General features: G+C 31.9%; 1 protein-coding gene across 1 annotated transcript in view; it reads right to left on the bottom strand.

Annotated features, from left to right (window-relative positions):
- Window positions 1-440: 440 nt before the first annotated feature.
- Window positions 441-11,735, bottom strand: part of LOC117115225 (choline transporter-like protein 2) — a 55,480-nt gene continuing 44,185 nt past the window's right edge. Inside the window, exons 11-20 of the mRNA XM_033258929.1 lie at window positions 11,518-11,617; window positions 10,719-10,811; window positions 10,130-10,241; window positions 8,207-8,475; window positions 7,808-7,902; window positions 7,000-7,103; window positions 5,739-5,812; window positions 4,776-4,941; window positions 4,119-4,203; window positions 441-3,209 (exon numbers count right to left, since the gene is read on the bottom strand). Of these exons, the coding sequence (XP_033114820.1) occupies window positions 3,097-3,209; window positions 4,119-4,203; window positions 4,776-4,941; window positions 5,739-5,812; window positions 7,000-7,103; window positions 7,808-7,902; window positions 8,207-8,475; window positions 10,130-10,241; window positions 10,719-10,811; window positions 11,518-11,617 (1,211 nt within the window). The 3' untranslated portion in view covers window positions 441-3,096. The remainder of the gene's footprint in view (window positions 3,210-4,118; window positions 4,204-4,775; window positions 4,942-5,738; window positions 5,813-6,999; window positions 7,104-7,807; window positions 7,903-8,206; window positions 8,476-10,129; window positions 10,242-10,718; window positions 10,812-11,517; window positions 11,618-11,735) is intronic.

The raw sequence follows: 11,735 nt of genomic DNA, 5'->3' as shown, positions 1-11,735 counted from the left end.
TGTTTTATTCTTTATTTTTTATTTATATAGCACTTTGGAATTTGTATCATACTATACTCACTTAAGACAATCAGTAACAAAAAGAACCGAGACAAATTTGTATGGTTGGTTGTAGCGTATTATAATTATATATATACACAGGTGAGACTATCCCCCGCCGGACACCATACCGGTATTTCTGAGCAGTACTCCCCACTGGTGCCACCCCTGGTAACAATACTGAAATGATGCTTATGCTGAAGCTTAACTATTATTATGTAAAGGTGATACTGTACAGCGTTTTACAAGCTGGCCCCATCCATATCTCGTTTATTATCATGATGTATTTTTATTGTATTTTATTGAATTTTGATGGAAATAAAAGTCGTATCGTATTGTATCGTAAGTTTATGATGGTTCAATACAGTGATGGTGACTCATAATGATAATGGAGACGATGATCAGGAGCAGATGATCAGGAGCAGATTTACTGTATTTTGTATTTGAAATGGCATGCAAAAACGTTACAATATTTTGTAGCAAGCATACAAAAATAAAGAAAATAATAATTTTCCTATCCAAATAACGTTATTTTGAATGCTTATCCCTAATATTGCGGTCTAAATGCACGATTTGGACAAAACTCATTTATCCTTTATTCCAGGCCGTTGACCGAGGCTGCAGTCGGCCCCTTGGTTCAGACCCCTCCGTCGGATATGTAGGACCACTTGTCAGCAAATTTCTGGTGCCACTTCAATTGTACATTGCTGAGGGTAGTGGTGATACGCATAATCAGCTGATTTCAGGAATAAATTTAATAATAAAGTAGTAAAAAACATGCAAATACAAATTGTTTTAGGCAGTTGATTAGCTTGCTTACAAGGGTACAGGGAAGATAATGCCGGTTTTTCTCGAGACATATGGGAGACTAGATACCTTCGAGCACCACAGCCCACCTTCAAAAGAACGAATACCCACACTGCACAGCCTAAAGTTTTGTGTAGCCCAAAGATTTGTTATTGTTAAAATTGACTGACCATCGAATGAATGCAAATATGCTTTCTCAGAAGACTTACAACTAAAACAATCTTATCTATACAGTACCTTAACTTAAAAACTAGGAATGTTATATACACATCATGTTAAAGTCAGGCTCCGGAGGAAAACATTTTTGATATGTTGTAGAACTGATTTTTCTAAGACAGAAAAAAGTTGTTTGACGAAAAACTGGAGAATGGTGAATGAGATACAGATTTTTGAATATTTAAAAACTGGGGGAAAAAGCGGCGTAACCGCTCAATTATACACCTTTTTTTTTTGTATAGGTGAGATGTGCATGGGAACATTCCTATATTAAAGCAAATTAATAAACATTTATTTCATATAAAAATAATTATAGATGATTAAAACTAATTCATCCTTTAAACATCATAACAGTGCATTAATTTTTAATTTTCAATGGAACTATAATTTCAACTATAATTTAAGTCCTTTAACCTATGAATCAGCTGTTGATAATTAGTAAATTTATGTTCATATCTTTGAATTCTAGAGTTCTCTACTAGTACCGGTATATTCTGGAAGCATGCAAAAAGCAATGGAGATAAAAGATATATTTTCATACATCCCTCTCACTTGTTACAACAAACATTTTTCTAAACAATCTATTTTATGTTTTACAAGTTACTCTCATTCATTCATATAAAGAGCTATAACAGTTCTTCCACCATCCCAATCATTTGTTCTTTTACATATTGTTCTTATTACTTTCAATGAATACTATACTAATGTTATTAACTAATTATAATAAACTGGCTCAATTCTTCATATTTCCCTGATGCATACAATTATAAAACAGTACTTAATATTCAATGGTTGGCCAATGTTATTACAACTCTCTGCATTGATGTTTACCCAAGGTGTTTTTCTAACATAGCTTTTGATAGATGCTTGAATCAAATCCATAAAAATAGTAATAAGTACTCTACATAAAAAATATATATTAATCAATATTTTTAGAATAATGTAATTTTAATTTAATCAATCAACATAATAATAATAATCGATAAAATATTGGAAATGTGCAAAAATTTATCAAACTAGGCATCTATAGAATATTGTCAACACAAGGAAAACATGTGACCAAGTTAAATCTAAAAAAATCCTAATTTTTCACTATACTGTATATATACAGTCAAAACAAATTTACATACTCGCATAGGTGCAATATATACATATATGCATATATTATCACAATTATTAAACACAAAAAAAATGTATAAAAAGACAGTAAGATTGCAAGGTGCTCTATATAAAAGTTACATATGGTATCAAACTTTAAGAAATATATTAATTGAAATGATAAATACTAGTCAAAATAGGTATCAAAATATAGTAATTCTCATTATAGATCCAACCTCATATGTTATTTTACTAAAGACATACTAAATTAGCAATATCTGACAAAACATTTAAAAAAGTCAATAATAAAATTACTTTGTGATTCATTTTTGCTGATATACAAACTTTTTATTGTCAGCCACTTTACTTTATATAAATAGTATTAGTCAGTGTAGTGTAAATTTTCAATCAAACTATTTTGTTATTCATATTTTCAGTAGTTTAGCCCATAGAAATTCAATATTATGTACATTTATACTCATGTATAACATATTAAATGTGTTCATTCTTAATGAACCAATACACTTTACATAAGCTTGATTGAACATTAGTAAGTAAATCTTGCAATGCATAACATTTCTATATGTAACTGTATATTGGTGTATGTAATAATTCTTTGTTATCTCTGCAATTAAGAAACTTTGAATGTAACATTGTGAATTTTTCCTCTAATCACCGACATATTAAATAACAAATATAATTTATAAAGTTGGAAATTTCCATACAGAATTAGTAAGCTTAAAAATTACAAAGCTACAAGAATTATCATTATCTAGTCTAGAACAGTGAAATACGCAATTTAAGAACTCACAAATGTATGATTTTTTTAATTTTAAATTTTTAAATTTTTTATATTTAGTACTACTTCAGGCACTGATGGTTCTCAAGGAATGATTCTTTTTATTTTTTTTTTTTTCGCTTCCGTCGCTGTGTCTTCTATTGCTGTGTCTTCTTCACCTTTTTATTTTTCTTGCCGACAATCTTCATCAGATTCGTGGACATGTAGTAAGGCTTCTCCGCAGAACCATCATGTCGCTCAAGGTCCTCCACTTTAAGAGAAAAAAAAAATCAGAAAATAAAAAATATCCAGTATACATTTTTTTTTTCATTTTTATAAATATAGAATCTAATACGACCTCATAGTTTTTTTTTTTGTTTTTTGTTTTTTTTGGAGTAGGAAAAACGAGAATAAATAAAGGAAAATTCAAAAATTGCCAATAACCAGAAACAGACCAGGTGTATTGTTAACCTGCGGTTTGAAGGTAAGCTCACTGGCACATTTATCAAAGAGCTCCATCCAGGCCCAACCCTAGCTGCATGCAGGCTTTGAAGGAGGAAACACACAAAGTATATCCAGCTGGGATCTGTTCCAGATCAACACAGATGTGACATCTGACATTTATGAGATACTTGCCTAAATAAACCAACTATTGATATTGTTTGTTTTAAAAGAACACACCTACAAAATAAAATAGAATTGTCCATTCCAGGACACCACATGACTATGCCCACACCCATTTGCTTCTCCCTATTCCAAAACTTTCTGTTTCTTATTGCTGAATTCAGATCATAAGGATCCAAAAATAATCCAATTACTGTAGTTTTCTTATGAAACCTATGCTAGGCTTAAAGAACTTTGGTAAGTGTATGCTTCATCATAATCCACGACAAAGGTATGAAGACAAGCATCAGCATATGGGCATGGTTATGTGATGCCTTGTGATGGGTGGTTCTATTTTCTTTGTAGGTTTAAGGATGTTCATATAAAAATGCAATGGTAATAGTTGGTTTATCAAGGTAAGTATTTACAAAATAAATAAGTGAGGAGAATCCTGATACTGGCTAAGTCTAAACTTAATCATCTTAATCATAATCACAATATAACCTTGATTTCATCAGCCAATAAACTTATTGACAACCAAAATAATACCATTATTCAAAAAACGAATGACACTCACAGAAACAGAGGAACAATGTGTCTACAGCCATGTCATAAACACTAAAGAATCCTTTAGCGATTACATATGAGCCCACTCCAATTGTCTGAAATGAAAAAAGATGTGATAAAAAAATTGTACTACATACATAGAATGAGGAAGATAGAATAGTAAAAATAAACCTAGAGGGGCAAAAAGAAGAGAAGAATTTTATATCAATGGAAGAATAGAATACTATTTAAGTTTAATAATAATGATCATTACTGTACACAACTTAGTTTTAATTTTCTGTACATATTTTGTTCTATTGTATAATAATGTAAACGAATAATAATAAAAGTTATTGTTTAAAAAAACATAGTTTACATTTGTATCATCATATTAATGAGTATAGATTTTAAAAATTTATGAAAATACATTTTCAAAAAATAGTTTGAATTACTTTTTAATTTCAACTATTTTTCATCAAATATATTGCAACAATTGTATACCAAGATTTGAACTCAATGTTTCGAACTTGGAACCTATCAAACACTAGAAAGTGAAAACTATACTGAATGTAAGAATTCTTTTAGTTGCAGCACTTATTAAGGTCAATGACCCAATGTACTTCGATCAACTTTTACAACAGGATAGGGTTTCTAATGTATAAATGCAAAAATGCGTAAAGCAACTTACTATAATTGGCAACCAATAGTAATTGAGTTCAGGAGCTGGGACATATTCCGATACTATAGTGATGCTATTGGTAAAATAATAAAAGGAAGCAACAGAACACAGGCACACAACAAACATGACTCCGAGAAATATCAAGAAATCGGTCAATTGATTCACTACAAACACTCTGAAAAAAAAAAAAATACAAAAACAAATTATAAATAATAAATTAATAACTCATTAGGAGAAGTCATGGAAAGTTGTGGCAAAAACCGAAATGTTTGTTATTAGTATTTTCAGAATCTACATAATGATGGGTTATTCATTAGCATTTCTAGCCTTGGTTACTGGGGAGTAAAGGTACAGCACACCCCAAGTCAAGATCCAATCAATCCAATCAGAACATTTGTACAGCGCCTTTCTTTGCCGATACGAAGCGCTACACCCCACATATTTAGGCACCTCACAACCCACAAGCAGCCGTGATCATTGCCTAACCCAAGCACAGAACAAGTAAACAAATCAAAAGAAGCAGTGGCAAAGTTTGGAATCTTAAATAAATAATGCAACAATAAATAAAATAAGAATAAAAATGGGATAATTAGTTATAGAGGTGAGTCTTTAAGATAACTATGATGTTGTGTATTTGCCTTCCAAAGATGTTCACACATACATTTCTGGATGGAATTAACTATTGTTGACAATTCCAGAACAGACTTTGAAACACAATTAATCAGATATTTAAAATGGGCAAAAATAATTTCTATGCCATTTTTAAGTCCCCATATTTTAGAGCTCATTTATACAACACTGGCCTCTGTAACAACTTAGCCATCTTATCACCACTTTCCTCATTTACATAAAAATTAAAGACCAAAAACAATATATAGTAATAACCATAAAAATGATGGAGTTGATGATGATTATGGTAATAATAACAAAGACGATTAAGATTGATAACATGGTAGTTATAAAAACATTTACCTCAGAATATTTCGCATCAGTAGGAAAAAAGCTTTCTTTGCTGATGTACAGAAATTCTTACCATACACGGCAATCTGAGGAAAAACAAAAATATTCCAATTTTGTATTTTTTTGTATTATTTTATTAGAATGTATGTGAGAAGAAAAATAAAGAGCAAGAACTCTTCATACATATCCTATTTTACTTGTTGCTAAAGGACGAAAATCCAAGACAATCTTACCATGATGTATGCATTTTTATTTAGGAATTTCATGAACTTTTCTAAGCACCAGAAACAGCATTTCAAACACTTGATGATATACTTGACAACATCATTTTCTTGGCCTAATAAGAAACAAAAATATTGCATATTACATATTACCTTTTCAGAGTAAATACGGAAAATATAAGTTTGCATAATGAATACTTCAAAGATTTAGTACACATTACTAGAGTTATTATTTATCATAAGATTTCTATAAACATATAATTATCCAATTAAAGGAAGAGAACTAGAAGTATTGTTGACCTTGAGAAAACAGTGTGTGTTAATTTCAATAAAAACTTTTATTTCTCACAAAAAATAGAGCAGTAGTGTCAGGAGAGGGAACAGACTGAGGAGCCAAAATCCAGTCAGCATCCATCGTCCAGGAGGGCCTTCCCTTCCCAAGTAAGGCAGAAAAAAATACATTTTCTGAGAAAAAAAGAATTCATGTAATTTTTACAGATTACCATGAAATCATGCTTTTGGAGCTTTTGCCTCAGTCATCGGCTCCGAGAAGCAGTGGTTCATTGCAGTGTGAAAATTATATACCACTCAGTCTGCTTTCTGGTAAGAACCATCAATAGCTTAAGTCAACTATCTGGTGAGAACTACCAACAATTTAAATCTTTTTTCGAGAGCTACTAACCACTACTCATGAGAGTTACCAATAACAAAGTCTACAAGGGTTTCTCACCTTTCAACTTTCTTTCAAGATACTCCAGCATGACACGTATCATCTTGATGATGGCAATGATCAATGAACCAAATGCAATGGATCCCAAGTGATACCTGCAAATCACACAATTAATCAAGTTGTTGTTGATTGTTTTCTCAAAACTTGCTTAACTTCCATCAGAAACGGCATTAGTTGGATATACAGTATTTTAAAATTGTGATTTAGAGATATATTATATTTGGAAGGATTGATAGAGTTTAAAATTATTTAAACGGTAACTTCCTTCATGCATATCCTATTTTACTTGTTGCTAAAGGACGAAAATCCAAGACAATCTTACCATGATGTATGCATTTTTATTTAGGAATTTCATGAACTTTTCTAAGCACCAGAAACAGCATTTCAAACACTTGATGATATACTTGACAACATCATTTTCTTGGCCTAATAAGAAACAAAAATATTGCATATTACATATTACCTTTTCAGAGTAAATATGGAAAATATAAGTTTGCATAATGAATACTTCAAAGATTTTATATTATCTTTTCAGAGTAAATACGGAAAATATAAGTTTGCATAATGAATACTTCAAAGATTTAGTACACATTACTAGAGTTATTATTTATCATAAGATTTCTATAAACATATAATTATCCAATTAAAGGAAGAGAACTAGAAGTACTGTTGTTTTCTCAAGGTCAATGGAAACATTGACCTTGAGAAAACAGTGTGTGTTAATTTCAATAAAAACTTTTATTTCTCACAAAAAATAGAGCAGTAGTGTCAGGAGAGGGAACAGACTGAGGAGCCAAAATCCAGTCAGCATCCATCGTCCAGGAGGGCCTTCCCTTCCCAAGTAAGGCAGAAAAAAATACATTTTCTGATATAAAAAGAATTCATGTAATTTTTACAGATTACCATGAAATCATGCTTTTGGAGCTTTTGCCTCAGTCATCGGCTCCGAGAAGCAGTGGTTCATTGGAGTGTGAAAATTATATACCACTCAGTCTACATTCTGGTAAGAACCATCAATAGCTTAAGTCAACTATCTGGTGAGAACTACCAACAATTTAATTCTTTTTTCGAGAGCTACTAACCACTACTCATGAGAGTTACCAATAACAAAGTCTACAAGGGTTTCTCACCTTTCAACTTTCTTTCAAGATACTCCAGCATGACACGTATCATCTTGATGATGGCAATGATCAATGAACCAAATGCAATGGATCCCAAGTGATACCTGCAAATCACACAATTAATCAAGTTGTTGTTGATTGTTTTCTCAAAACTTGCTTAACTTCCATCAGAAACGGCATTAGTTGGATATACAGTATTTTAAAATTGTGATTTAGAGATATATTATATTTGGAAGGATTGATAGAGTTTAAAATTATTTAAACGGTAACTTCCTAGTTTTAAATTAATTCATGTACAACTATGAAAAAACATGTCATCCATTTTAAATCAAATCAACATTGACTCCCTAGTTTAAAAACGCATCTTTTTTTCATGTTATCTATGACATAACATTTTTTTCTTCTTACCTAATAGCCCGCCAGAATGAGGCAGTCACAGCAAATGTGGGCGTGTCCTTCTTCTGAAACGTCCAATACCAGGAAGCAAAGGCACCAGCAAGAGTCACCTGACACAAGGCTATGATAAAGTACATGAGCCAAAAGAGACCAAACAGGTTGTAGGCCTGCAAGTACAGGGCTAGGTCGGGCACCGCGTATGATTGGAACTCGCAGATGATGGAGCCTTCCTCAAAGCCAGTTAGATTAAGGGCAGTATCATCTGCCAGAGAATAGTTGGTCTAAAGTTGTAAAGGAAAACAGAGTGGTTACAGTCATGCAGAGCATACAAACAATAAATGAATTGTACATTTGAATTTAAAGAAACAGTTTTTTTCTGGAATATGTTTTTTACATAGTACTGAATTTACTTGTTTCTTGTGGGGGAAATGGGGTTGCTATATTAGCAAACTATAGGTCTTAATGTTTTTCTAGCTATAATCATGACATAGATACTAGCGGTTTCTTTCTTGGTACATAAAATAAATATTGACTTTGACAAAGACTAAGTTTCCCTTCACACAAGCTCTGCACATACTATCAAATTTTCTATGACAAAAAAACTGTATGCCCATATATAGGTATGATGTGCCTAAATATGGTCGTGATGTGATGTCATCAAGACCATATTTAGGCATGTCAGATTTTGTTGTCAAATAAATGTTGATAGTTTAGACAGAGGGCTTTAGTGAAGCATCTCAGTTTTCAATGTGTCATATAACCGTTTACCTTCTGCAAGTGTTGTTGCAGATATGCATAGAAATTTTGCAATGAGCTTATGTGCAAAATGTGTACAACACAAAATTCAATGCTCAAAAATAGTACTGATAAAATGCATGATAAATACCACAGTTGTTAGGGGGAGATTTTTATTTTCAAAATTCTTTACAACAAAGCTAAAATACCACCCTATTTACCATCATAGTGATGACAAACAATTTATTTATTTATTCACAATTTTTAACCAGGGTGGCCCAATCAGTCAAGTAGATTGGTCTCACTAGGGGCCCTGGGTACAATAGTTTTCAGAATATAAAAGTAAAATATCATGTAACTGAAATACAAAAATTAACATATAAACAATATAAAATATAAATTAACAGTATAGACACAGAAAGAAGCATCTATTGTGTAACAACAAAACAATAACAACTCTACAGCAAAACAATAGTAAAGACTGCAAGGAACCATAGCATCATAAATTCGGCTTGTCTCTTAGCACATGTAATTCTTTGTACCTGATGAGTGTGGGCAGCTTTTGACAGCTGTTTATACGAAACCAGTTTGTAGATTAAATGCATATGGAATTCTTCTAAGTTTCATACTTTGTTCGTCAAATTTTGCTCCCAACCGGTTGAGCCCTCTTTCCCTTGATGACTTACACCAAAATTAACTTGATTATAAATTAACATAAACAATATAAAAATATAAAATAAGAACTTAAAGTATTGATAGCTTAAAGTGACTTCTGAAAATATGTAAATTAGTTGATGATTTAGTTACTTTACTTAATGTGTTAAAAAGATTAGCACCTTTCCATTTAAAGGAATGTTTATAATATTCTGTTCTACATTTGTCCAGTGAAAGTGCTTTGCTATTTCTTGTAAAATGATTATGATTTTCATTAGCGAATTTTCATTAGCAAAAATCAATCAGCCTTTATGAATATATGGAAATATATTCAAAATTTAAGATTCAAGATCTCTTTATTATCAATATCACAAAAAAATATATTCAGATTCTTATTCCTTCAATGAATAAATACAAGATTATAAAAAACAAAATACAAAAATAATATATCAGAATTATAATGAAATAACAACGTAATATCAACAAAAGTAAATCACAGACATCTCTTTGGAAAAAGTTTAATAAATAGCTATGAAGTATACTCACATTACAATCACATTCAAAATTTGCCCTAGGAACATTCCAAGCCTGGTAAGTGAAATTTGAATAAGCTGGTGCGACTTTCAGGCAGTCCTGTACGCCAGAGCTCGCAAGGTACCTATTGCACAGGTTAAGTTGAAAATGGAAATCAGACATAAACCACCCAGGACAATAACCACTGGACGAAAACCACCCAAAATGGAATATACCACTGTTAATGTAGGGTGGGCAGTGGGGTGGACAATGTTGGGTGGGCCTGTTTTTATCAGCTTCACAATAGGATAGATTACACTGTGACTTCCTATTATACGCCTTTAATTCATCCATGGTATATTCCATTTTGGGTGGTTTTCGTCCGGGTTGTTTTAGTTCTGGGTGGTTTATGTCCTACATTCATTGAAAATATGCAAGATAAAAGATACAAGATAAAAGATACAAGAGACTTAATAGGCTATGATACACCCAAGTTATAATCTTTCAAATAATATAATCTTTAACATTAGGTCATAGTAAACGATATAGTGATATTGGTGATGATCATGATGATAATTACTAATATTATTTTAAATATTAATATTATTAGGAAAAAGGATACAATGCAATTGATCCCCATACAACAAACAGCAACACTTGTAAGATGAATGGTACTGCAGGGAAGAAAAGCGTTGATATTATAGAAGCAACAGCCCTGTAAGACACAATCAAATATTCATTAGTAATTTATAAATATGATTATCAATTTTACATGCATAACTATAATTACAAAACCGAGAATGGTAAGAGTAATTTTACTAGCAAATAATAAATTATACAACTGGAAGCAGGCTCTCCAATTAAAGGAAGGAAATAAATGATTACCAGAGCATTGAATCTCAAAGGTGGGATGTATTTATGGTGGGCAGAGGTGGGCGGGGTCACCCAGCCTTGATGTTTTCCACCCAGTCTAAAGCTCATTTCATGGCCCTCCACCCACCCTTTCTAACTCACTTTTCCATCCTTAAAATCCATTTATTTAGAGTTTACCAATGTTATCACCCACCCACCCTTAAAATGTCTATCATCCACCCTTAGTTTTCTACAGTTACAACCCTGCAGAGGTGGACAAGCCGACTGGGCTCACCCAACCTCTGGCTTAATTTCTGAAGATTAAGGGGAAAAAAATGGGAGAAAAAGAAAATTGCATTCAAAGTCAAATGTTATTTATAGAATTCTATATTATGGGTTGAGTTAAATTTCAGTAATTCAGTGGGTCTGAAGTATTGTGGATGCTCCATCTGTAAAATTCCATCCCTGGCCCTCCCTCTATTTCAAATTCCTATGTCCGCCCCTCTGTCCTACAGATGAGCATGTGGCTACAGACAGGGTTCCTGAGTTAGTAAAAAGGAGATACTTACTTGCTTGCTTCTTGAATCATACCAACAGCTATTCTTATTTGTTTGCATAGACACACTGTGATGAGGAGCAGCAATGCAAAGACAACAGCAAGAATAATTCCTAGAAACAATAAAACAGGAATCAACTTTAATTTAATTTTTAATTTTGAAACCTTAATTTTAATTTTTAATTTTTTTTTTTTTTTTTTTTTTAAATTATTTTGTGATTTCATTTTTCA

Source organism: Anneissia japonica, unplaced genomic scaffold (genome assembly GCF_011630105.1).
Source record: "Anneissia japonica isolate Jap-2015-1 unplaced genomic scaffold, ASM1163010v1 scaffold288291_len444093_cov181, whole genome shotgun sequence".
Taxonomy (NCBI): Eukaryota; Metazoa; Echinodermata; class Crinoidea; order Comatulida; family Comatulidae; genus Anneissia; species Anneissia japonica.
This window is presented reverse-complemented; position numbering and strand designations above follow the sequence as displayed.